We start from the raw sequence: 27,338 nt of genomic DNA, 5'->3' as shown, positions 1-27,338 counted from the left end.
ACAGCTCAGTTTTTGAAAGGTGAGAGTGTTGGACAAATGTGGGACGATTCACCTGCATGGTAAACACACACCAGCATGTCTGTCGGTGCCTGAGGTCACCTCTAGCTTCTTTGTTTCTCCAGCTTTGCACTGATAAAATCAAACAATCCAGGAGTCAGTTAGCATCAACAGGAGTCAACACAGCATCTACATTTAGCCACAGGCAGTTGACAAACCAAAATACTTCTGACAATGATTGTACCTGAGGACAAAAGAAGAGGATTTATCTGCACAGACTGAGGAAATAGCAAGGTGGAAAAGACTCAATAAGGAGAAAGTGTTGATATAGTCTGGACTTAGGAAGACTGAGCTGTTGGGATTGAGAGGCTGGTTTCTAATACTATGAAGGAGATCAAGGGGAAGTGCAGGACTGCGAGACTCACTTTTCTGCTGTACCAAGTCCAGGTGAGTGTTTTGACACTGCAGTCATGTAATCTGGGTTTTTACCTTCATTTTGTTTTCAGCTACTGTATTGGATGAGTGTTTGTTCCTCAGTGTCTGGCTGCCCTGGTCGCAGCAGACATCCCACCATGCTGCTTGGACAACACAACCAGCCGCTCTATGAGTGGAATCCCAAGAAGCAAAAATCTAAAGGTAAAACTGTTTTTACATTTATTTCACATGTAACCATGAGCTTGCTTTATCATTTGAAATAAATCACAAGTAAAGTTCTGACATGGTGTGGTGCGTAATCATTGAAACAGAGCAGCTCTGACGTGGGCATCCAGCAACTCGCCACCTTGGAGTTTCGACACTTCTCCAGCAGCTTGCATCGGATGAAGAGGGACTGGGTTATTCCAGAAATGAACTTCCCAGAAAATGACAAGGGTCCATATCCCAAAGTCATGGTGCAGGTAACTACGCTCTCAGTGACATGCAAGACTGTGGTAATGGTAAAACGGTTTTTGAATTGTTTTGAATTGATGCTTTATGTGGAGGAAATTACACTATTATACTATTCTATATGTCTTTAATATCTGTACTGTACTCTCTTTGTATTATTATGAGAGCTCATCTCTGTGGAAATTTACAAACTGCTGTTCAGCACATCTCTCATGTCTTTGACCTGACCTGAGACAGATAAGACAGTGGCTAGTTGAATTGGTCCTTGTTTGCACTGGAAATCTTTTATCTCCGTAACCTGGCCATTCTATTCATCATGTATCAAGCATGATACCATTTCTCAGTTGAATGCTGTCTCTCTCTTCAGTACTTTTCCATTCTCCACCAGTTTGAGATAAACAAAGGTTCTGACCAGAGAAGGCCTTGAGTGTCCGGTTGGAACTGGATTTTGTCTTGCACAGATGCACCTTAATCGTAGAATGTTTCTAGTATAAGAATGTGCTGGACTTCTCATGACTCAGCTGTTTCTACTGCATGATTATAAGAAAGGTGGACAAAGCTCATTGTTTCGCTCTTTGTCTCACACACTCGTTGGGTGGGCATTGCGTCTTGCTTGCAAGCAATAAAGATAACAGAAGGACAACTTCTCATCTCCAAGTCTTTTTATTACAGAAAACTTCCACCACACTTTAAATGTATTTGCACTGGCATTGATATGACTAAACCCCTTTTGAATTAAATATCTTTGCTGTGTTGTTGTGCTTTAGATTAAGTCAAGCAAAGACAACAAGGTGGCAATAACCTACAAGATCACTGGACTGGGTGCTGACCAGCCCCCTGAGGGCCTTTTCAGAGTCGATAGGCGATCTGGGATGATGTTTCTGACCCAGCCGCTGGACAGGGAGAAAAAGGACAAATACAACGTGAGCTGAGACAAAGCATGATCACTCTCTGTATAATTTACCCCATAACTATGTCCTTATCCATATCCACCTTCATTTTTAACGTGGTATGTTTGTTATGTTGGGTGTTCCAGCTGTGGGCCCATGCGCTGACTGCGGGCGGAGAGGCTGAGGAGCCCATGGAGCTCATTATCAACGTCATTGACCAGAATGACAACCATCCAGATTTCACTAAAAACCTCTTCCATGGCAGAGTGAGCGAAAGCACTGCCATCGGTGAGATAAAGGATTCAACTAGACACTCCCACCAGTGACTTCATCTGAAACTGAGACTTTCAACTCGTAATAATCCCTTGTTATAATTCCTTTTGCCTCAACCCCTAGATCACTCCTTCATGAGGGTGACAGCGGTGGATCGGGACGACCCAAAGACAGAGAATGCTATAGTTAGGTATCGGATTCAGGATCAGGCGCCAGCAGCGCCCAAGCCGGCCATGTTTGCCATAAGCCCAGTGAGTGGAGTCATCAGTGTGGTGGAAGACGGACTGGACAGAGAGGTAAAGTATGGTGCGAACTTTGCTCTCCTCTTGCCAAGACTTTTTTACCCTTCACCTGCCATCCACCTCCGCTTTAACTGCCCTTCCCTCTTAGACTCACCCGGAGTACAAGCTGATCATTGAGGCGGCTGATATGGAGGGGGCGGGGCTAACGGCTACCTGCACTGCTGTCATCACCGTTACTGACAGCAACGATCATGCTCCACAATTCACCATCACATCTGTGAGTAGAATATCAATACATTTAATGATATAAGACAAGTAAACATAAAATGGAAAAGGTAGGAAATACAAGAAATACAACAAATACAAGCACTTTAAAGCAATAAATGAACACAAATATAGGCTTGGTATAGCAGCTACTCAGATGCTTTGAAGTGCTTGTATTTGTTAGCACTATTTATAGCAAATAAACTACTTGTTTTGTGCATTATATGGTTTCCCACCTTTTCAATTTTATTCTCTGACCCATTGGGAACTGATTTTTCCACTGCCTTTTTATGTGGATAAGACAAGTAAAGACATAAGTTGACTTTACTTGTTATGACAATGTGATAGACAACTGGCAGGGAACATCTTCGTCTTGCTGTCTCCCAGATATCTAGGCCAGTCCCTGAGAATGAGGCTGGAGTGGAGGTGGTTAGGTTAAAGGTCACGGACCAGGATGAGCCTGGGTCTCCCAACACCAACACCAAATACGCCATAATCCACGGCAACGAGGGGGGGCACTTCAACATCAGCACAGGCCCCAGTAAAATGGAGGGAATCCTCACTACAGTCAAGGTTGGCACGCACCGGTCTGTTTTCATCAGTTTCCCTGTTTGTTGTTTGGCTCAACATGCTGAATACCTCCCACTACATCTCAGCCTCCCTCCTCTCTGCTCTCCATCTCTACCAAGGAGCTGGATTTTGAGAGCGTTCCCGTCTTCACTCTGCTGGTGGCGGTGGAGAACGAGGCGGTGTTTTCCAGGCCGGTGTCCACCTCCACAGCGACAGTCACCATAAGGGTGGAGGACCGGAACGAGTCCCCTGTTTTCAGCCCAGCACAGATCCATGTGAGCAGGTCGGAGGACGCGGCTGTAGGCAGCAGTGTGGCCGGCTTCAGAGCCGAGGACCCAGACTCAGCCAGGAGGCAGAGTGTAAGGTAATGGGTACATGTGCGTACACACACACACACACATATATGTACATGTGAACATGTGTGTTTCTGTTTTCATTTGAATCAGGTTGTCTGTCTGTCTCTCTCTTTCACTTCAGTTCAATTCAAGCTTTATTGGCATGAAATACAAAACAACAAATTCAATACTTTCTCTCTGTCTCTCTCTCTTTCTCTCTTTCTCAGATATCAACTACATGATGACACTGCCAAGTGGCTGAGCATTGATAAAGACACTGGATTGGTCAAAGTCAAAAGCCACATGGACAGAGAGTCTACCTTTGTCAAACACGACAAATACACAGTCTTAATTTTGGCTTATGACAATGGTAACATTGTATTGGACTCATCTAATTACATTCTCATTCTTCCAGAAGGAAATCTGCTCTTTGCCATTTGTCTTTTTTTTTTGTACTCCCGGGCTGAATACTACCCCTACCTTTTCCTTCTCTCTTTTCACCTCCAGACACAGTCCCAGCTACAGGCACAGGGACACTTGTAGTGAGTCTGTTAGATGTGAATGACAACGCTCCTCTGATCAAGCAGAGGAAAGCCAGCCTGTGCAACACGGACCCCATTCCTGCCCTGCTGGATATTGTGGACCGGGACGGACCTGGCAATGCCGGGCCATTTACTGTGGAGCTTCAGGGAGAGCACCGCATCAACTGGACCATTAGCACCAATACCACAAGTAAGAGCACTCACTAGACAGTTCACAATATAAAACATAGAAATGACACCAAAATAAACATATAAATGACAGCTGTTCATCTGGAACTACCTGCCCCAAGTCATTACATCATTTTAAATACATACTGTAGCACATGAAAACCTAACCATGATGCACCAGAAGAAAGACGTCCAGTTCTCCACCAATTAGAGATATACATGACATACATGATGAACAATAACCCCAAACAAATAGGATAGGAGTGGCGGGATTGTTAAAAAATCGGTCACCATTAAAGATACTCTGTTTTCCAGGAAGTAAAAGTAATGGGAGTTCATTTCATTTAACTATCTCTTCCCTGGCTGTCCCTCCTTGCAGGTGACGTGGCAGTCCTGGCCCCCAAGAGGCTGTTGTCTCCTGGGGACTATTATGTTCTGATGCGTATCTATGACGCCGGCACGCTGTACCAGGACAGCACGCTGGACGTCGAGGTGTGCCAGTGCCAAGGGGCCGTCTCCATCTGCTTCATCCCACATCCTGCACCTCGCGCACACATTCCCTCTCTTTCAACTGGAGTTCTGGGAGCCATTTTTGGAGTTCTGTGTACGTAACGTATCCTTCTTATCCCCAGTTTGTTTCATACATGTCTTGCTTGACTATTTCTGTTTTTAATCAGACAGTTTTTCTGTTGATCACAGTGCTTCTCCTGCTGCTGCTGCTGCTGCTCCGGAGAAGGAGGAGCTCTGAGAAGGAGGTGCCTCTACTTGAACACGTAGTCCGAGACAACATCTTCTACTACGATGAGGAGGGAGGAGGTGAAGAGGACCAGGTAGGAGCAGGAGGGGGGGAGAGAGGAGGAGTTTAGGCTGCTGAAAGTAGACTAAAGCTCTTTTTGGATGGGATTAGTTTTCAGGACTAAAATGTCTGAAATGCAGTTGTTATCACAGATAAGAGAAATCTCTAATTTGTCAAAAAATGTCTAATGTTGAAGTGATTAGGCAGCCTTGCTTCACACACACTCATCACACATGTAACTAATATCCATTCACCCCAGACTAGTTTTACCTGATTTATTATGGCAAATAGCCATAGGTAAAATAGGCCAGATTTGTTACAGGTGCGCACAGTAAGTAAAAGTTGCTCACACAGCAGACATGCTGTGGTAATGATTACATTACCCAACCTCCTCCTGTTAAACTAATATGAGTAACTCTGTCATCTGAGTAGAGCCAAAGTCAGGGACACGTTTGTGGCGAGGCTACTTTATGTTTTGCTGTCAGAACTGTTCCAGTGGGTTATCTGCAGGTGTTTTGAAAGTGTGTTTCCGTACTTGTGCAGGAGTATGACCTGAGCCAGCTCCACAGAGGGCTGGACAGCCGTCCTCAGGTCTTCTGTGCTGATGTGTTTCCCACTGCCCAGACCCTCCCCCGCTACCGCCTGCGGCCCCAGGTGAACGAGGAGATTGGCAACTTTATTGAGGATGTGAGTGATGTCAACTTTTACATGTTAGGCCAATGTTTAATAGAATACACTACCAGTCAAAAGTTTGGACACACCTGATTGAATGTACTATGTTTTTCATTCTCTTAAAGCCATTTTGATCTAAAGGCTCATGCTTAAATGCTTGAAATTTGTTTCTTAGACAAATATAAACAGTGAAGTTGATGCCTATGTATGAATTTCTTTCCAAAGCCTTTGCCTTTCCTCATCAAGGCAAAAAAGAATATAAGATAGTTTTGATTTGTTTAACACTTTTTTGGTCACTGCATAATTCTATTTGTGTTATTTCATAGTTTTGATGTCTTTAGTATTATTCTAAAATGTGGAAAATAGTAAAAATAAAGAAAAATGTGTGTCCAAACTTGATTGGTAGTGTACCTTTAACATGTATGTGAGTGTTCTGAAGATCAACAGTATGTATTTGTTTATTTCATGTTTGTGAGCGTCCTCTGTAATATGTGCTTAGTGTCACTGATCTATCCTCGTTCACCCCTGCAGAACCTGCGTGCTGCAGACAGCGACCCCACCGCCCCTCCCTACGACTCTCTCCTGGTGTTTGACTACGAAGGTGTCGGCTCGGACGCGGCTTCTCTCAGTTCCCTCCACTCCTCCAGCTCAGACGGGGAGCAGGACTACCGCAGCCTGGCCGGCTGGGGGCCGCGCTTCAGCAGGCTGGCAGACCTGTACGCAGCGGGGCCAGAGGAGGACGATGACACTGACACGCTGCCAGGGAAAACGGAATGGGTCTGACTGCGTGTCGTTAAGAGATTCTCCAACTTTGTGTCCATCTGCTTAATGTCCTCAGAGCGCTGCCTGACCTCTCTCTGCTGACTCTTATGGCTTTTCCCGACCACAGTGGCAGTCTGGGATGGAAGCTGCTCATGCTCTCTCCTCGCGTCATTCACAGCCTCACTGCCCTGTTTATTGCCCAGGCATGGTGCAGAAAGCTATGGGTGAATAATGACAATTGCAACAGACATTTTTCTAAATAATGACCTTCCACAGAGTCCAATTTAACTCCTGTTATATTCACAGGGATTGTTGGAATTCTTGGGAATAGAATTTGTGGCCTATTTAAAGCTGTAAAAGGGGGGCTGCGCAGTTATTTATGGAAACGCTGTCATTTTTTGTGTATAATAAAGTAAAGAGGGGGAAACAACAGTTCATCCTTGGCCTGCTGTTGCAGAGTCCTTTGCCAAATATAAAAAAAAAATCAGTGTCTTTCAAGGTCAGTTAACAAAAAATGTGATAAATCCTGCTAAAAGTTTAAAACCCTGTGCAAGCTTTTCCTTTTTGAGTTTATAGAAATGGCTGATATAAATTGTAGTGGTTGTGTGGTTTCACTACTAATGAGTTTTGATGTCTGTGTACTGGGATCTACAATCACAATTGCAAGTAGCGACTCAATTATGAAGCCTATTTTAGAACATGCACTGCTCATTCTCGATGGCATGGACTACCTCTAATCTGAGCAATGTGTGTAAAATGTCTTGGTAAATGTAGAAATCTCCAGGCACGTACAGCTCTATAGGTGTCTGGTTGTATTCCATCAAATCTTTGGGTCTGGGAATCATTTCACATTGGGGCTGTGAAACTCATACAGCTGCCTATAACCAGATTCATAATGAACTTGGCGCTCAACAGGAAGCAACGGGAAGCCAGCTGCCTGAAATTTAGGTGTATTTTTTGATGCTGAATTGAGCTTTGATGTACAGGTAAAGACAGTGGTGCAGTCTTTGAGCAGGGAACCATTTCTAAAATCAAGCCATTTTTATAATTTACTAATCTAGAGGAAGTGATTGATGCTTTTATTTTTTCATGTTTAGACTACAGTAACTCTCTTTATTCTGGCATCAATTAAAACTCTTTCATGTCCCCAGTTTGTACAAAACGTGGCAGCTAGGATTTAAACATGCAAAATCACATCACTCCAGTCCTGGCATTTCTTCACCGGTTACCTGTTAAATTTAGAATTTCAGATTTTACTGATCTCTTTTAAAGCACAGTTAAGTCTTCTCCCCAGGCTATATCGCAGACATGTTAATCCCCTATGAGCCAGTGTGCAGCCTCAGATCCTCCTGGCTGATCCAAAGTCCAGGCTCAAGACTAGTTGTGACTGAACTTTTGCCATCAGACCCCGAGGCTTTGGGACAACCTGCCTGAGGAACTCAGGCTGGCAGAGTCGGTATCATCTTTTCAATCACTCCTTAAAACCTTTAACCTTTTAAGCTTTAAAGATTCGCATATCTGAACATAAGTCTGCAATACGTACACAAAACATGGACTATGGTATTGCTCGACATTATGCACAGGCTAACCACGGCTCTGCAGCATCATTAAAGTTCTGGGGAATAGAAAAAGTTTCACCCTCTCCTAGAGGTGGTGACATCATCAACTCACTGCTCCGCAGAGAGGCATATTGGATTCACACTCTGAATACAGTGGAGCCCTTTGGCATAAATGAAGAACTGAGTTTGTCATGTTTCCTCTAATTTGGCACACTTGACGGATGTTTGTACTTGTACTTTTTGTACCTTTATCTTTGTAACTTTAAGAGAAGTTAGTGTTCTTTTGTTCTTTTGTTTCTGACATGTTGTTAGCCTTTTGGCATAAATGAAGAACTGAATATGTCATGTTTCCTCTAATTTGTCATATTTGACGGGTATTTGTACTTGTACTTTTTGTACTTTTATCTTTGTAACTTTAAGAGAGGTCTATGTTCTTTTGTTTCTGACATGTTGTTAGGGGTGTGGCACTTGGACACTGACTATGGCAACTCCCACCCTTGGATTCATTATCCAATAGATTTGAAACCCTGTTCAACCAATTATCCAATGACAATTGTACACCTGGTCTAGGTTGACTATATATGTTGTTTGCCTCATGTCTTTGTCCACTTTGACTCTGATGAAGACACAGTAGTGTTGAAACATTAGTCTGTTTGCATAATTAAAGGCTGTGAATCAATCGGTGTGCTCCAGTCCCTTTTGTTTTCTGGAACTCCTTAAAACCTATTTGTATATGTGAAGCCTTTACCTTATTATTTTTACCCTCATATTGTCTTACTCTGTTCTTACCTTTGTCTTGTGGTGCCTTGTTTTTACTTGTTTTATCTTATTTTATGGTTATGCTTTTTTATTTTTATTTATTTATTTGGTTTGATTGTTAAGAACTTTGTAAACAGTGTTTTAAAAAATATAGTGCTTTTCAAATAAAGTTTATTATATAATTCAGTCATTTTGGTTCATGTACTATTGGAATAGAAAGGCTAAGGTGAAGAATGTATTGAACACCCGTAATGTTTAACTATCAACCTGTGGTGAGAGAGAGAGGGGGGAGAGAGGGAGGGAGAGAGAGAGAGAGGGAGAGAGGGAGAGGGAGGGAGAGAGAGAGGGAGGGAGAGAGGGAGGGAGGGAGAGAGAGAGAGAGCGAGAGAGAGGTAATGGGCTATGACAGAAACTAAAATCTCATCCTGTCTGGAAAACGAAACCTGCCTTCTAACGCCATGGAGAGCATTATCTACAAGTTTATACGCTCTTTGCTCACAACCAATAAGCTCCCTGTATCACTTCCTCATGGGTGGACTTTATCAACCACATGAAAGAACAAACTCAAGTGAACTTTGACCCTCAGGATCTCGTACACTGAATGTAAGACACTGGGGAGACGAGTGAGAAAACTATCCTGTTTAAATGTTCTCTTTTCCCAGGTAGCAGATTGTTTTTGTTTTGCTGTTGATATGAGGGCCTGTGGATAAAGGAGTTGAAGCTTTGTACATTCACTGGGGAAGGTGAGCAGCAAGAAAACATGGAGTGAAATCAAGTGTGAAATCCGAATCCAAGATCTGTGTTTGTGTGTGTGTTGGGGAGGAGGAGGGGGGGCTTGGCGTGTGTGTAGGGCATTTCTACATCCATTTTGTTTTCATTCCAATTAAATGAGAATGTTGTTTTTCTTCCACAACAGATGACGCAGAACATGTTCCAGGAGGGGCTGTACCAGGTGTACTTTAAGGAGACACCCTCGACCCGCCCACTGGCTCTGGCTACCAATCAGGGCGAGCTGAGAGACGTCAGGATTCAGCGCTGGTTTGGGACAGTTGTGAATACCCGGCTTTTAGTCACAGGGGTGAGACTCTACTTTCCTCTGCCTGTCCAAACTGTAAAGATATTTTAAGATTATCTTAGGTTTGATCCTTCTGAACCCTTTACTCCCTCCGCTGCCCCTCAGGTGGTGCAGGTCCTCAGTGCCTTGGCCTGCATACTAACCACAGTCACCCATGCCTGTGTGAGCTACAACTGCTCCGTCTCCATGACAACACCGGTCTGGTCTAGCCTATTTGTAAGTCCACAATTTCATGACATACAATACCAGTCCAAAGTTTGGACACACTGCATTTTTCTTGATTTTAACTATTTTTCACATTTTAGAATAATGGTAAAGACATCACAACTATGCAATAACACAAATGGAATTATGCAGTGACCAAAAAAGTGTTCAATCAAAACTATCTTATATTGTAGATTCTTTAAAGTAGCTGCCCTTTGCCTTGATGGAAAGGCAAAGGCTTTGGAAAGAAATTCATACATAGGCATCAACTTCACTATTTATATTTGTCTAAAAAACAAATGTTGAGCATTTACACACAGTTCAATCAGGTGTGTCAAAACTTTGACTGGTAGTGTATATTCGCTGATGTGTTTTCAACCAATATATCCAGTTCAGATTTATATACAGATCCTTGAGACAGGGTGGGTCATCTCTATAGCGACCAATAACAGTTTCTGAACAGTGTGTGTTGTTACAGTATGTGGCCATTGGGTGTCTGGCAATGGATACCCAGAGGAAACCAAACAAACTGAAGGTAAATACTGTATGTAATTCTTTCTTGTTTGATTGTTTGCTTATGTTATATGTGTTAATTTGTTAATTTTGCGTTCATCGTGAGCAGGTCACCACTCTGATGGGTCTGAACCTCTTCAGTCTGCTGTTGGGATTCTGTGCTCTGCTGGCCTACAGCCTCACCTCAGCAGAGCCAGTCACACTCAGCACAAACCAACAGGTAATTAGGAAGGAACGGGAAGAGCTTTTACTCTTCATTTATAGCATGGAGATTCTGTAAACGCTGGTCTGATTGAGTCTGTCTATTCAAGCAGTCAAATAGCATCTGATTTCTCATGAAAAGCTGTTTCAACCTTTAGCTTTTTAGATGTGCAGAGCACCTAAATGTGTGGAACAACCAGCTTTTATGAAATCTCTGTGCTCTTCTGAAGTGTATTTGACCTCTCCCCCTCACTCTGTCCCTCTGACCTTTTCCCTGCTAGCGTGCTGGTTCCTATGTTGCGAAGGGGAGCTCCATAGCGTTCACTGTACAGTGTCTGCTGGCATCCATCTACACGCTTTTCCTGTCCTGGAGAGGCCTGCGCCGCTACAGTTCCCCCCACATTCAGACCTACAGCCGCCTCGCACAGGTCAGTAGGTCATGCACACACACACACACACACACACACACACACACACATAGGAAATGCAAATGGTATAACACCAGAGTTGATTGTTTTCCCAATAGGAGTTCATTATGCTGATGAAAATGTTTTGCATGTATCCACTTGCCTGCTTCTACAGTATCCTACACTTTCAGTGCATTGCTTGTTAGAAAGCCAATGCAAAGGTGGGAGATTGGATCATCAAACTATTCTGGTCAAACCAAATTTGAAGGGACGTTGGCTGGGATGATGTGTAATACAGTTTTTGCACTGATGCTCCATCAGCTGATTTTGGATGTTGCAACTTCCAACGAAATGAGTCAGTTTCTTTGGAACAAACACTAAGCCGTCGGTGAGATGCTGATCTTAGAAAACAGGAAATTCAAACCGGACTATTGTAAGCTGTTGGATTTAATGTGAATCTAATGTTTTCTTTCTCTTTTTTTGCACAGGATCCAGATGAAAACACAGAGCCTCTATTGGAACAAGGGGAATTTAGCCTGTGAATATAAATGAGATCAAATCTATTTGTCTATTATTATAGTATTTGTATATTATTTAGTTCTGCATGTGCCCATTTTTCTAAATAATCACCTTGCACAGAGTTTTGTAAACCTAGTTACTGTTATAGACCAGGGCCTGTATGCACAACATTTGTGCAATAGTAATGCTGATTTCAGATGTGGTTGCATTTCTAACCATGGTGAGATGTTATCATGTCGTCTGACTGATGACCCAGAGTCACTTCTCCTTCAGACTTCCGAAGAACTTTATGCATCCGGCCCTGAGATTCACTTCCCAAACTTAATAAAGAAGTGGATGAGGAGGGAAAGTGGACAACTGACTGAAACAGTACACTAGTTAAACAAGTAATAATGTATATAGCAGACAAAAATGACTCATCAAACTGCAACAGGGAAATATAAATACAAATTATATGTGTCATGTGTCGAGGGTTATCTGATAATGTGACACTGCTAATGGATGCACTTTTGTGACAACCCACTGTAACCTATATCCATGCTATATTTATTGTATAAAACATAAAACAAAAATATGTTTTCACAGTGAAGCTATCTTGACCACATTATCTAACAGGTCCTTGTTAAAACTGATATTACTGAAACTCATAGCTTATGAAGTCTGGATTCACATAGCTGGTTTGTCATTTCAACATTTCCTTATTATCTTCCACATGCTTATCGATTTTCCTCATTTTGCACAGATGCTACTCTGTGGTCAACACTAGAGGGCAGCATTGCCATTGACTTTGTAACATTTCATATTGTAGTCCAGTCTGATTCAGAGACAAACTCTCATAGTGTTCAGTGTCCTCTTTCTGTGTGTATGAATAGAATATGAGATTGCTTTACTTGAATTGCCTGACATATGTACTATGTTCTGAATAATAAAAAGGTTAAATATGTCAGGAACATGGATGTATACAGTATGCTCTGTACAGTATGTAATCTATGTTGTGCTGTATGACTTGTATGTATGACTGTATGCCAAAATCAATAAATATAATGTTAAAAAAAAAGAATATAAAGCAAGGTCGTACACCAATCTTACAGCATACACACAAACACACACACACACACACATACACACACACACTGACGAGTGAAAAAATCACAGAGGAACCAGTTTCTCACGGCATGTCTGGCTAACAGCTTCCAGCTGTTCCCTGGTTGGGAGTGCTGCTATGGGAACACATAGAGTAGAAATGGTAAAGTGGGATTTATTAGTAAATGGACATAAAATAAAAGAGAGCAAGAGGACAAGGCTGGGCGTTTTTATAGAAGCTGATATCTAATTCTTATGGTAGGAGTCACATAGAATCAGAAAGAATCACAAATACTATGTGCGTTTGTGTGTGTAGCTGATGTGTGCGGCTGTTGTTTCTTGATAGGAATGCGTGTGTACAGTGTGTGTGTGTGTGTGTGTTCAGTGTGATCTGAGTTGTAAACAAGCATACATCCCAGTTTATGGTTGAACCTCAAAACATGGGCTTCCTCATTCTTTATAGTCAGATTATAACATGGTTTGCATGGTCCTGACATGGTGGCTGGGCCTAAAGAACACAAATCAGAACCCCCCCCAAAAAAACCAAAAAGTCCTGCCCGGATTCCTTTGAACAGCTTTCATATGTTGTGGTCTACTGTTAGCGATGGTTCATATCTTTTGTCTTTGGAGTGGAATCTGACTTCAGGCTCCACAGGAAACCCCCTCCCTTCTCTTCTTGGAGGAAACACTGCAACAGGAAAGTGACTGAGGCTGAGCTGTGATGACACGGGGGTGAGTGAGTCGGGGGGTGGGGGGGGGTGTGGCGAGTGCATGGGAGAATTTCCTTCTATAAGTCTGGCTGAGGCTGTCTTTGCTGACTCAGCGACAGATGCCCTGACCTTTCAGCGGAACGGCCCGGAAGGATGTGATGGCGACTGAGGGATTGTATGAGCAAATAGAAAAGCAAGACTTTTTTGTTCACCTGAATAAAACAAGTACCCCCCAAAATTAGTCTCAATACTCACGTGTGCAACTATGTTTACACAACACCTATCCTGCTCAATAACTCTCTCTTACTCTGATTAAGACTTAGCACAAACCCTCCCCCCCCATATTCAACAGGATGGGTGAGACGCCCCTACTCCAAGGTAAGCCTAAACTCAATAACATCAACTGGAAACTTAGTTAACATTGAATAATGGATGGTATTAATTTAATCAGATTGTATGAATTATTCCCTTTTTTTGTATTTAGGTCTAATATGAATTGTCAGTAGACCGAAATCATCAAAATGACAAGAAAATTATATATGACCAATATTTCCTATTTTTAAAATAAACACTACACTTTGCAGTGAAATCAATGAAACAAAATATTCCAACTTCACATTAAGTCTTCAATATTTCAACTTAAATACTTTTCCCACTTCACAAAGTGTTCAGTAATAAGACCATCAGATTATCTCTGAATTTCAAACAAGTCCATGTTCACACTTTGAATAAACAAAAACAATAACTGACACAATACCAGACATTTCGCTTTTAACTGTGATCACATATCAGTCAATTTCTCAATGTCCAGTTAAATAAATGATAAAACTTGAACACACCTCCATCTCTGGTATTGAATAATGAATAATAACCAGCCAGTCTGTTGAGATGACTCATGAGGTGAGACGAGTTGCTGGGAGAATGCTGTGTGAATGGCAGGGGAATCTCTCTCCTTGTAAATAGTTCTGATGACTTGGATCTCCGGTGCAACTCTCACTGCTGTCACTGCCGAAGTCCATGCACTGGACCAAGCAACCACCGCAGAATCATCTTCAGTCCCGAACAGCAACTCTGATCCAAACCCGTTCAGTGCTCAGTCAGCTTCCTCCAAAAATTCCTTACTTTACTACCAAAGTACCAACTTCTTATTCCATACATTCCCCGACTTTCCATATCTATGTAGGAACCATTTTCATTCATTCATTCATTCATTCATTCATGAGCAAGAGAGCAAAGGTGCAATCGATGACTGCACCCTGACATGGATCATCCAGTGGTGGTCATTATTATTGGTTATTCGTTGATTTACTGATGCATTCATTCTTTTATTCCTTTATTTGTTATTGCATTTATTTATTGATTGATTCATCCATTGATTCCTTAATATGATAGGCCTGGCCCTCTGTTGCACACATTAGTCTTGAAAAGTATGACGTGTAGCCTACTCCAAATAGAAATAAAGTTCTACATAGGGTTAAATGTCATTTCAAATAATCCAAACTCATTTTTGCCATTCAATCGGCGGTTTGGCCGCTGTTTCTCCTCCACCAATCAGAACACGACTTCGCTTCACCATTCTAACTGATTATGACATCATTGGATGGAGCTGGACTCTGCTCTACCAATCAGAGCTGTCTCAGCTGCACTGATGACATCACAATCAGAATTCTGCAGCAGCTCAGGGAATAAAAAGCCGTGGTTGGGTCAGACCTTTGCCGCGCTCCCCGAAGCGCTGGTGCAGCTGTTGCTTGGACCGTGGCAAGAGGCTCTCGTTGGGAACCTCTTGACAGCCTAGTATAGGATGCTTGATGGACATGGTAGGAAGCTTTCTCTTGTGTTACGTAAATGTAACATTTGAGGCGAGAAATGAGGACCCTGTGAAAACACGGCCTTCAAATGATCGCAATACTGTCAAAATTGGCAAGAGACAGAGAGATGAAGCAGGAGCATTGGGGGACGAGGAAGGAGTATTACTTGTAGGACATTGAGGGACAGACATGGTTAAAACAAAGCAGGAACAAAAATGCACGGAGTATAAACAAAACAAGCATAAAAATGCAAGGAATAAAACACGGAGGACAACTTGGAGGACGAGGAAGGAGTACTGGTAGGACGTCGAGGGACGGACGTGGTTAAAACAAAGTACAGCTGTTGCTTGGACCGTGGCAAGAGGCTCTCGTTGGGAACCTCTTGACACGGCCCTCATGTCAGCGAAGTGTCGGGCGCTTGATGGTCGTGGTAGGAAGCTTTCTCTTGTGTTACCTAAATGTAACATTGATCACACTGATCGAACAGTGATCGCAATCCTGTCAAAATCGGCATGAGATGAAGCAGGAGCATCGGGGGACGAGGAAGGAGTACTTGTAGGACGTCAAGGGACGGACGTGGTTAAAACACAGCAGGAACAAAAATGCACGGAGTATAAACAAAACAAGCATAAAAATGCAAGGAATAAAACAGGACAAGAATGAAAAAGGCAAGAATAAAAAATTATAAAAAATCGGAGGACGAGGAAGGAGTACTTGTAGGACGTCGAGGGACGGACGTGGTTAAAATAAAGTACAGCTGTTGCTTGGACCGTGGCAAGAGGCTCTCGTTGGGAACCTCTTGACACGGCCCTCATGTCAGCGAAGTGTCGGGTGCTTGATGGTCGTGGTAGGAAGCTTTCTCTTGTGTTACCTAAATGTAACATTTGAGGCGAGAAATGAGGATCCTGTGAAAACACGGTCTTCAAATGATCGCGATCCTGTCAAAATCGGCATGAGATGAAGCAGGAGCATCGCGGGACGAGGAAGGAGTACTTGTAGGACGTCGAGGGATGGACGTGGTTAAAACAAAGCAGGAACAAAAACGCAGGGAGTATAAACAAAACAAGCATAAAAGTGCAAGGAATAAAACAGGACAAGAATAAAAAAGCCAAGAATAAAATTTTTTTTTAAAAATCGGAGGACGAGGAAGGAGTACTGGTAGGACGTCGAGGGATGGACGTGGTTAAAACAAAGCAGGAACAGAAATGCACGGAGTATAAACAAAACAAGCATGCAAATGCAAGGAATAAAACAGGACAAGAATAAAAAAGGCACAAAAAAAAAATCGGAGGACGAGGAAGGAGTACTGGTAGGACGTCGAGGGACGGACGTGGTTAAAACAAAGTACAGCTGTTGCTTGGACCGTGGCAAGAGGCTCTCGTTGGGAACCTCTTGACACGGCCCTCATGTCAGCGAAGTGTCGGGTGCTTGATGGTCATGGTAGGAAGCTTTCTCTTGTGTTACCTAAATGTAACATTTGAGGCGAGAAACGAGGATCCTGTAAAAACACGGTCTTCAAATGATCGCGATCCTGTCAAAATCAGCATGAGATGAAGCAGGAGCATCGGGGGACGAGGAAGGAGTACTTGTAGGACGTCGAGGGACGGACGTGGTTAAAACAAAGCAGGAACAAAAATGCACGGAGTATAAACAAAACAAGCATGCAAATGCAAGGAATAAAACAGGACAAGAATAAAAAAGGCACAAAAAAAAATCGGAGGACGAGGAAGGAGTACTGGTAGGACGTCGAGGGACGGACGTGGTTAAAACAAAGCAGGAACAAAAATGCACGGAGTATAAACAAAACAAGCATAAAAGTGCAAGGAATAAAAAAGCCAAGAATAAAAATTTTTAAAAAAAATCGGAGGACGAGGAAGGAGTACTGGTAGGACGTCGAGGGATGGACGTGGTTAAAACAAAGCAGGAACAGAAATGCACGGAGTATAAACAAAACAAGCATGCAAATGCAAGGAATAAAACAGGACAAGAATAAAAAAGGCACAAAAAAAAATCGGAGGACGAGGAAGGAGTACTGGTAGGACGTCGAGGGACGGACGTGGTTAAAACAAAGTACAGCTGTTGCTTGGACCGTGGCAAGAGGCTCTCGTTGGGAACCTCTTGACACGGCCCTCATGTCAGCGAAGTGTCGGGTGCTTGATGGTCGTGGTAGGAAGCTTTCTCTTGTGTTACCTAAATGTAACATTTGAGGCGAGAAATGAGGATCCTGTGAAAACACGGTCTTCAAATGATCGCGATCCTGTCAAAATCGGCATGAGATGAAGCAGGAGCATCGGGGGACGAGGAAGGAGTACTTGTAGGACGTCAAGGGACGGACGTGGTTAAAACACAGCAGGAACAAAAATGCACGGAGTATAAACAAAACAAGCATAAAAATGCAAGGAATAAAACAGGACAAGAATAAAAAAGGCAAGAATAAAAAATTTAAAAAAATCGGAGGACGAGGAAGGAGTACTGGTAGGACGTCGAGGGACGGACGTGGTCAAAACACAGCAGGAACAGAAATGCACGGAGTATAAACAAAACAAGCATAAAAATGCAAGGAATAAAACAGGACAAGAATAAGAATACAAAAAGAAAACAAAAACAAAACAAATCGTCAAGGGACGGACAAGATTGGTGGTGTCTCTCACATCTCTCGTGCCGCCTTTTTCTCATTCATTCTGATAGGGTTATAGGCCCTTGCCAAAGTCCACAATTAGAGCTTCACCAGGGCTCCGGGGAACGTGGGCGGTGCTGCCGCGTCTGCTCCTGCTGCTGCAGCAGTACCGTTAAGCCAGGTGGTATTAGTCAGTAGTGGCAAGCAACAACACTGCTGCTGCTGCTGCTACTACTACAGCTGCTGCAGCAGTATAGGCCTAGTAGTGGCAGTTCTCTAGCCTAATTACATTATGACTAGCCAAAATGCTAATTTAAGATATCTCTAATTACATTATGACCAGTCAAAATGCTAATTCAGATATCTCTAATTACATTATGACTAGTCAAAATGCTAATTGAATGCTATTTACTTCTACTTTAAAACTCCTGTTTAGTTGTCACATACTGTCAGCCTTTGTATCGACAGCTCAGTCAATCAATCTGAGAGTCAGAAAACAGCGACAAACCCTGGTTCACAGCCAAACTCAGACAACTAAGGTCGGAGAAGGAAGAGGCGTTTAGGAGTGGGGACAGAGACAGGTTTAAAGAGTCAAAGTACAGGTTTAGCAAGGCGGTGAGAGAAGCTAAACGACTGTACTCTGAGAAACTCCAACACCAGTTCTCAGCCAATGACTCTGCTTCTGTCTGCAAAGGGCTCAGACAGATCACCAACTACAAACCTAGAGCCCCCCACTCTGCTAACGACTTGCGCCTGGCCAACAACTTGAATGAGTTTTACTGCCGCTTTGAAAGACAATGGGACAGTCTTGACACCTCTCCACAGCTGCCCACCTCAGAGCCCCCCTCCCCCCCACCACAGTGACGACTCTCTCCATCCTGGAGAGGGACATTGATCAGCTGTCTCCGGTGTTCACAAACATTTTCCACACCTCACTGGAGACATACCACGTACCAGCCTGCTTCAAGACCTCCACCATCATCCCCGTCCCCAAAAGGCCAAGGACCACAGGACTTAACGACTACAGACCCGTCGCCCTGACCTCTGTGGTGATGAAGTCATTTGAGCGCCTTGTGCTGTCACACCTCAAAAACTTCACTGACCCACTCCTGGACCCTCTGCAGTTCGCCTACAGAGCCAACAGGTCTGTAGACGATGCAGTAAACATGGCCCTCCACTTCATCCTCCAGCACCTGGACTCCTCAGGAACCTACGCCAGGATCCTGTTTGTGGACTTCAGCTCTGCCTGTAACACGATCATCCCGGCTCTGCTACAGGACAAGCTCTCCCAGCTGAGTGTGCCTGACTCCACCTGCAGGTGGATCACAGACTTCCTGTCGGACAGGAAGCAGCACGTGAAGCTGGGAAAATACGTCTCTGACTCCCGGACCATCAGCACCGGTTCCCCTCAAGGCTGCGTTCTTTCCCCTCTACTCTTCTCCCTGTACACCAACAGCTGCACCTCCAGTCACCAGTCTGTCAAGCTCTTGAAGTTCGCGGACGACACCACCCTCATTGGGCTCATCTCTGGTGGGGATGAGTCAGCCTACAGGCGGGAGATCGACCGCCTGGCATCCTGGTGCGGACTGAACAACCTAGAGCTCAACGCTGTAAAGACAGTGGAGATGGTTGTGGACTTTAGGAAGAACCCAGCCCCACTCACCCCCATCACCCTGAGAGACTCCCCAGTCGACACTGCGGAGTCCTTCCGCTTCCTGGGCTCCATCATTACCCAGGACCTCAGCTCCCTCACCAAAAAAGCACAACAGAGGATGTACTTCCTGCGGCAGCTGAGGAAGTTCAACCTGCCAAAGACGATGATGCAGCACTTCTACACCTCCATCGTTGAGTCCATCCTCACCTCCTCCATCACCATCTGGCACGCTGCTGCTACTGCCAAGGACAAGGGCAGACTGCAGCACATCATTCGCTCCGCTGAGAAGGTGATTGGCTGCAATCTGCCATCTCTCCAGGACCGGTACGCCTCCAGGACCCTGAGGCGAGCAGGAAAGATTGTGGATGACCCCTCCCACCCTGGAAACTTTTTGAAAAACTCCCCTCTGGCAGGAGGCTGCGGTCCATCAGGACCAAAACCTCATGCCACAAGAACAGTTTCTTCCCATCTGCAGCTGGCCTCATCAACAAGGCCCGGGACCCCCACTGACACGGACCCTTATCCCCTCCCCCCATAGACATTGCACGCTACATTAACGTACAGTCTCCACATCTGACTCAATGCATTACATTAACGCACATCTTTTTGGACATCTTTTGATCTCTGTACAGTGAACATATTCTCTATACTTCATACTGTTAATCTTTGCACATTCTCTGGTCAATATTTTGCACATTCCTGCACAAACTGTACAGCTTTTTCATTTCACTTTAAAAACAGATATATTGCACATTTTTTATTATATTTTTTCATATTCTGTATTGTAAATATCTCTATTTTTTTTAAAATATTTATGTTCTTGACTTTTTGACTTGCAGTACTTGTTTTTTACTTCTACTTTCTTATTTTTCTCCATGTTTATTGTATGCACCTACATACCAAGGCAAATTCCTTGTATTGTGAAAACTTCCTTGGCAATAAACCTGATTCTGACTATAATATTCCAAACGGAAAGAGGTTGATAACAACATAGAAAACAACGCCCTCTGGTGTTTCATTAAGACATTGCAGCCTCTCAGGCCTCTTTTGTCTAGGTTGCTCCATTGACAATGAATGGCAGATTGGCATTGTGGACACAGTACCCAGTCAGTCAGTATGTAATTATTTAATAGTGACATGGACCCATAAATTGCTTATGGGTAGTAGTAGCAGTAGTAGAATTATGTCTTCTTTTGAAACTCGCAGTACTGACGAAGCCTCTGTTGCTTTCACTCTATGACCATTTCCTAAACACTAGTCCGCCGTTGTTCCACCAGCAAATTATCCACAGCAGCTACGAAGCGAATACTTTGTCACTTAAACAAACAAATACGTTAGTCCACACAACGTCAGCATAGCTTCCCGTTTCGATGTCTCTATTTTAAGGCAATTATTAATTTCACCGCGGTACTCAGAAAATGGAGCTTTCTACTCATTCCGCCATTTTCCTCGTCTTCTCTCTTCCTTCAACTTTTTAAAATTCACTTGAACACATTTTATCACTCACATTCGGTTGAAAATAGTAAAGATGGTCTAGTTTCTTCTTTCTCGACTTTTTCACAACACAACCTGTCAGGTCCGCGGCTCAGTTTAAACTGTCTGTGCTTGTCATTTGATTGGGCGTTTGTTTAATGTGTCCCTGCTTCCCGGTTGAGTGGAGTTTTCCGTTTTTAAGCACTGTGATTGGCCCGAAGGTCCAAACACCGCCCAGCCGGAAAACTAGAGGCCATCTAACAAAGCGACATCTCACTAAGCATTACCTGACTGACTGACTGACTGACTGACTGACCTGAATTTGCCACGTGATGCCCTCGGCTGCGCCGTGCGAAAAACTGACATAGGCCTCATCTTGAGAACATTCAGCAATAATTTATTTTTCATAATCTCAAGAACCACCAAGTCTTCTCATCTGGAAAATTCATCATCAGTTGCCAACAACACAGTTTTGAAAAATGTAAAGTTACTATACAAATTCTTAATAGAAAAAAGAATAAATTAACTGTGGAATTCAGTTATTTTTTTGTTTTTTTGTCAATTCCACATTTTTTCTACAACACCTTTAATGTCTGGTTACAGTTGAACAGAACCAATAAAATCAAGTTACATGCTCTATTGTCTGGTAGAGGGGGGTGTTCTACTATTAAACTGTCTGTTAAAATAAGCTTTTGCACATCTGGTATTGAATCTATTGATAACAATGAAGAGTAGTCTAGATCCTACGTGACAAAGCAGTAACTGGTCATTTTGTAGCACCTGAAAGGGTTGTTACAATGTCAGAACTAAAAAAACAATACTGGTTCATATAAAATGGAACATTGTTAAAACAGTGGTGAATGTTAAAAACCCCACAAAAGCTTACAGTGCCCCTCCGTACATACAGGAAAAGATTGATAAAAGAGTTAGTTCATTTTTCTTGGGACTATAAAAAAACCTCATACATTTCTATGGAGCACAGAAAGTATGGTGCGTTTGGAACTACAGAGGAAGGATACATCACACTTCATCACATTGGGCTCAGAGGTCAGAGATTACCACACGGTCAAAATAGGACATTTTGGGGGGGCGGGGGGGGGGCAATATTATGTAGCAAGACGAGCTCATGTCAGGGTGTTGAAGGTGGATGCTGGATGTCTTTTGGGTTTTTCTTTGTCACTGGATCTGCAGGGCATGCATGGGATTATTGTGTCAGACAGCAGTAGTGGCTCTTTCGGGGGAAATGGTTAGCACACAAACCATGGGCGAAGAGTTTGAGTGAGTAAAGCAGGGTCGGACTTGTACTCAGATAAGGGGCTTTGTAACAGCTGGATACACTGCTATGAAATAGCATGGGAGCCAGGTATAGCTGGGTCCGTTCTGGGGTACAGACTTACTAAATTTGACCAGGCATGGATGGGATAACTCTCGGAGAACCGACCATGCAGGGAGTGGGCGATGCCTTCTTACTAAATTAGTCTAGACGGTGGCAGATTACATTTATTGTGATGGATAACACGAAAACTGACGTCAGTGCATAAAGGAAACATTACACTATGGAAGAGATAGGGCAAGATACCATTCACACCACCTATCCAAAAGTAATGGTGCTTTCAGTGAAAACACACAACCACCTCTCTCTATCGCTGACATGTGGAGACATTTGCTATAAATTGAGTAGAAATAACATCTGATCATTTCAAATTTTGTGCAACAATTACACAATGATAAATAATTCTCAACATAAAAATTTGACGGGGGAAGATGAGGGCTACTGATTTGGGGACAGGTAAGACATGCAGAGTTCTCACTCCTCTGTACAAAACCTGGTGTGCTTTTAAAACCCTCTTCTGACAATCTGAAGATTACGTTATACATTTTTTTTCCTCAGTTCTGGGTATGGCTTCTCTTTTGTCCTAACAGTGGGGTTACAACAGAATTTGCCTCCACCTGAAATCCATCAAAGTCCATCTACAAATAATAAGAGCACTATGATATAACTCCCTGTTTACCTTCAGGGTGAGATTGCTGCTGAACAGGAGGCTCGGTGTGTGTGTTTTGGGTATGTTTCAGTTTCCTCTGATGTCATGGACTACGATACAACTCACCATTAAAACGTTGTGAGGAGAGAATGAGAGCATACTGATTGTTAATCCAGCCCTCATAGACGCTATGTATATGTTGTGCTTTAAGACCAAACTAAGAATGAATACTTCCAAAACAACTGTAAGTGCCAGAGCTTCACACGATACCCAGCTGTAGAGAAGTCTGTAGAGATTTATACAATGGCTATAGACTGGGGGGATTTGAGGGGATCTGTAGCTTGAGGGAGTGTCTGTTTCAGTGCTGAATCACAGTACAAACTTAAAGCACCAACATATTTGGCACTGATAAACTAGTGTTTGTGTGTGCCCATAAAATGATGCGTTGACCGTCACTGTGTGTGTTCTGGCCAGCGCTGTGTAAGAAGAGAGGATGAGTTCAGACTGGCTGTATGTTTGTTCAGTAGGGATGCCACACTCTCCTCCTCTCAGACGGACAGGAAGACAGGCAGATAGACAGATGGGCAACGACATGCAGTCAGTTTTTTTTTTTTTTTTTTTTTTTACACTGCAACAAAGGGACTGACAGATACACAACATGGTGAGGACCAGTATAGAGCCAAGACTAAAGCAAGAGAAAGAGAGATACTGTAGAGAGGAAATATGATTCACTGGAGAGATTTACCACTGAGCCGCCTCAATGTGAACCGATGAGCGACCCGCACAGATGTCTGCAGTGAATCACCTTTCACTTCCAGGGGTGGAGCTGAAGTCGTGCAAGGGGTGGAATCAGGACCCGTTGTTTTTACGTGTAAATTACAGCAAAATGAAATGGAATTACATGACTGGATGAGGCCAACAACCCCTTTTGCCCCCTCACCCCGACCCTCCACCCCCTGGCTCCACTACCGTTCACTATTCACCATATCGTCAAACAAATTGGTGTGTGGACAGAGGAATCTCATAAAGACCAAGGACATTAAGTAAACATGAACGATGAAGTCATTGAAGTAAGCATAGATTGTATTTACTGCCAAACCCAATAGCCACCAGTCCAAATTCTCTCTATGATGCACTGATGATCCTTTACTCCCAGCATCACAGGGCAGAGAGCGTGTCAAAATGCCTGCTTCAATTCACTCTGTAATTTCCAACCAGTTCATATACTTCTACAATGCATGTTATTGCTATAGTCCTTGTCAATAGCCCAGACAGTGTCCCAGAATCCATCCTGGTATTGTCACTCTGAGTTCACTCTCTTTCAGTTGACTGACAGTTGCTTGTGTGGTGGCGAATTAGTCTGTATGGGCTCCAGCCCAGGGACCCTGGTGAGACCAGTCAATCTGGTGGTTGTCTTTGGTTGTGGGATAGACTGAGAGGAGTTGAATTTTGTCATCTCAATGTTTGTCCATGAGTTAATACAGATTTTTTTTTAAAAGTCTTGTATGTGTCATTTACTCTTTTTACAAATACGCAGGGAGAAATGAACCAAAAAGACAAACAACATCGATGGGACTAATGAAAGCCAACACACACTTATCAGTTGGGCCAGGAAATGGGTATAAACTGGTGGCTCAAATCCAGCAGGTATCCTCTGATTGGGTGGCAGTACATTGGTTTTGCTAAGGTCAGGGGTCAAAGGTAAGATATGAGACAGAGCCTGGGATGGCTGATGTTGGTTTTGGTGAGTTTGAGTGTGTATGTTATATCTTTTTCTGTGCTCTCTCCCCACCAAGCTTAGCCTCCTTTGCCCCATTCCTTGTGTTGTGAGCATGGAGAGGGCTCTGTGGTACTGTGGGGTAACAGTTCAACAGCTGAGGCTGTGGTTTCCCATCTGCCCTGCGAAATAGTCCCTTATCAGAGCCCAGCGAGTGTGTCCCTGCTCAGCTGAGCTGTGATGGAGGGAGCAAAAGGAGAGGTGTGTCGATAGATGGATAGAGGGCGGGGTTAGGGAGGAGGGAGGCTCGTGTCCAGGCCGCCGGCCCGGGCCGGTCAGGGCAGGGGTTTTGTAGGGCCTTAAGGACGAGGTTGTCAGTTGTCGATGGGTAGTAGTGAGGGACAGTGGAGAGGCAGTAGGAGAGGGCGATGGGACGTTTCAGGGCCCTGCGGGAAGGTCTCAGACCAGGGTTCCAGGTTTAGCCTTGTCGTGTCCGTACCACTGCACATCTGCCAGCTCTGAACACAGGGGGCTGCTGAGAAAACAGCTGTCACTGAAAGACCTGCAGAGAGAGACAGAGACCAGGATCAGACACACTGCAGAGGACATTTATTCCTCTCCTTCTATTGGTTCATGAGATAAATTAATCAAACATAACAAATGCTAATCACCTATATGGTTGCAAATGTTCATCTGCCAACGAGATTCTTTGTTAGAGAATGTTGTCTGATTCAACAGATACATGGTTAAGTAATTTCTATTAGTGAAATCTGTAGGAGATGAGCCACAGAGAAGCATCCACAGCCAAAACACAGAATAGAGCACATGCAGAGTCCAGATACAGATACAGCCAGAGAAAGAGTAAATGGCACAGATGCCTCCGCCACCAAAGAGCGAGAAATAGTGAACCCTCCCCATTTTCAGCCCCCAGTAGTTGCTGGTTTGTCATATTAGTGACTTCTAAATAAATCAAGTACAGTACTTAACTCTACTGCAACGTCTTTACTACAGTCCAGATTTCTAGGCAAATTTTCCATAAATAAAAGTTTGATTGTGTGTCGCATCGTCTGTGTGCTTGAAGGAGTGTTTTTCCAAGTCTCTGTTGTTGTCGTTGTTGCTGCTGTGTTTTCGCCCCTACAGTACCCTCTAAGTTTAGACCACTAGGAGGCAGAGCCCACAGACAGTACCTCTATGCATCAGAGCTGGGCTGAGGGGGAGACTGACAGACGTCCTCAGTAGGAGAGCTGTCTGCTGTGCCTCTAAACCAGGAGAAAGGACACACACACAAGGAAAGGAGGGTTAGTACAGGACGAGAGTGGAAGAAAGAGAGAGAGAGAGAGAGGAAATGACGATATTAGGGAATGAGAAATGGGTACGTGAGGATAAGGTAAAACGGGGTGACAATGAAAACAGAGATGGAGAGAGGGAACAGAACAAAGAAACAAGGAACAGAGATGAGGTAAGGGAAACGGTCAGAGAGAGTAAGAGTGGATGAAAAGTCAAAAGGAGGAGTGATATATTTTGATTGAGAGAAAAGTTGAAAAACAGATGTTAATAACCCCAGAACATATCGAAAACATCCTTTAGGATTGGAACCGAGTTGATTCAAAGACCTTAAACAAATGACAGTGTAATCAGTTGATACAGATACAACAGACATGTAAAGCTTGTGAGTATATTAGGATTAGGATTAGATAAAGACTTTGAAAGAGAAGCAGAAGCCAAGATGCAGAGGAGAGCAAGATGCTGTTTGTCCTTAATTCATTCATTCATATCTGGGCTACAAACGTCTCTTCACCCTGTTGTGCCCCTGTGTGTGTATTGGTGTATATCTTACCCGCTCTGCCAGTTGAGAATGTGCTGTGGGCTACAGGGGGGTGTGGGTGTGGCTGCCTGTTCGCTGGAGGGGGTCATACTCCTCTGGCTGTGAGGGGATGCAGCTATGGGGAAAACTGACAGAGTTAGTATCACATAGTAAACGGGATATAAAACATACCAAATGAGATAGAAAGATACCTAGAGACAAAACAAGCAGATAAACATATACAGAGACACATGGGTGCACAGACACACATAACAGAGGCAACAATGAGGTGAAGGGCCAGAGGAATTCCATCTATGCCGTTCAGGGGGGTGTGGCCACGGTTACTGAAAGTCCATTTGGCTTGGGGGTCATGTTACGCACACGTCACACACATGCTTCACTCCCCAAACACAAGCCTCGTTGGCGCAGTAGGCAGCGCGTCAGTCTCATAATCTGAAGGTCGTGAGTTCGAGCCTCACACGGGGCAGTGTGTTTTTGTATAGGAAATAAACTTGTCCTTACAAAACTGCAACTTTAAACTAAGAAGGCCTATATTACCATAAGCTTGCCCCCTGCCCTACAAAAGCAAAAGGTAACAACTGTGAAAGTGAGAACTTGTTAAAATGTGGTGAGTTAACAGGAGGTTATTTGTTATCCTCCTCTGACAGAATGCTGACATAGAAAAATTACAGTTAAGTTGCTGCATTTTTCTTTTGTAGGGCAGAATACAGTTATGGTCTCTGGAAATGTATTTATGCTGAAATACTCAACTAGAGTGATGTTTCTTCTTTGCTTGGACCATTGAATAAAGAGAACTATCCGGACTAGACAAGGCTGAGTGTGAACAGATGAGTCTA

General features: G+C 43.6%; 3 protein-coding genes and 1 non-coding gene across 5 annotated transcripts in view; 3 read left to right on the top strand and 1 right to left on the bottom strand.

Annotated features, from left to right (window-relative positions):
• The first annotated feature begins 328 nt into the window (after nt 1-328).
• On the top strand, nt 329-8,695 carry LOC139921275 (B-cadherin). The gene is made up of 15 exons (XM_071911477.2): nt 329-444; nt 535-633; nt 744-893; nt 1,650-1,805; nt 1,919-2,060; nt 2,169-2,341; nt 2,436-2,564; nt 2,939-3,124; nt 3,241-3,485; nt 3,684-3,826; nt 3,964-4,188; nt 4,546-4,770; nt 4,866-4,996; nt 5,506-5,649; nt 6,166-8,695. Exons 1-15 carry the CDS (start codon nt 382-384, stop codon nt 6,415-6,417), a joined length of 2,463 nt encoding a protein of 820 aa, XP_071767578.2. The 5' UTR covers nt 329-381; the 3' UTR covers nt 6,418-8,695.
• A 636-nt stretch (nt 8,696-9,331) lies between these two features.
• Nucleotides 9,332-11,656, top strand: tmem253 (transmembrane protein 253). The gene is made up of 7 exons (XM_078283056.1): nt 9,332-9,457; nt 9,631-9,792; nt 9,895-10,005; nt 10,472-10,528; nt 10,616-10,726; nt 10,989-11,135; nt 11,603-11,656. Exons 2-7 carry the CDS (start codon nt 9,631-9,633, stop codon nt 11,654-11,656), a joined length of 642 nt encoding a protein of 213 aa, XP_078139182.1. The 5' UTR covers nt 9,332-9,457.
• Nucleotides 11,657-21,369: 9,713 nt separating this feature from the next.
• frmd4a (FERM domain containing 4A) overlaps nt 21,370-27,338 on the bottom strand; it is a 66,187-nt gene continuing 60,218 nt past the window's right edge. The window contains exons 16-18 of one of the 2 annotated variants that reach the window (XM_078283326.1): nt 26,515-26,617; nt 25,865-25,936; nt 25,129-25,239 (exon numbers count right to left, since the gene is read on the bottom strand). In XM_078283326.1, coding sequence (XP_078139452.1) covers nt 25,867-25,936; nt 26,515-26,617 — 173 coding nt within the window. In that variant the 3' untranslated portion in view covers nt 25,129-25,239; nt 25,865-25,866. Of the gene's footprint in view, nt 25,240-25,864; nt 25,937-26,514; nt 26,618-27,338 lie in introns of both variants that reach the window. The other variant, XM_078283327.1, reaches the window with a different exon arrangement.
• trnam-cau (transfer RNA methionine (anticodon CAU)) lies at nt 26,896-26,968 on the top strand. Its single transcript has one exon. It is a non-coding gene; the product is annotated as a tRNA-Met (tRNA).

Source organism: Centroberyx gerrardi, chromosome 4 (assembly GCF_048128805.1).
Source record: "Centroberyx gerrardi isolate f3 chromosome 4, fCenGer3.hap1.cur.20231027, whole genome shotgun sequence".
Lineage (NCBI taxonomy): Eukaryota > Metazoa > Chordata > Actinopteri > Beryciformes > Berycidae > Centroberyx > Centroberyx gerrardi.
Note: the sequence above shows the minus strand (reverse complement) of the source record. Positions and strands in the feature narration are given on the sequence as shown.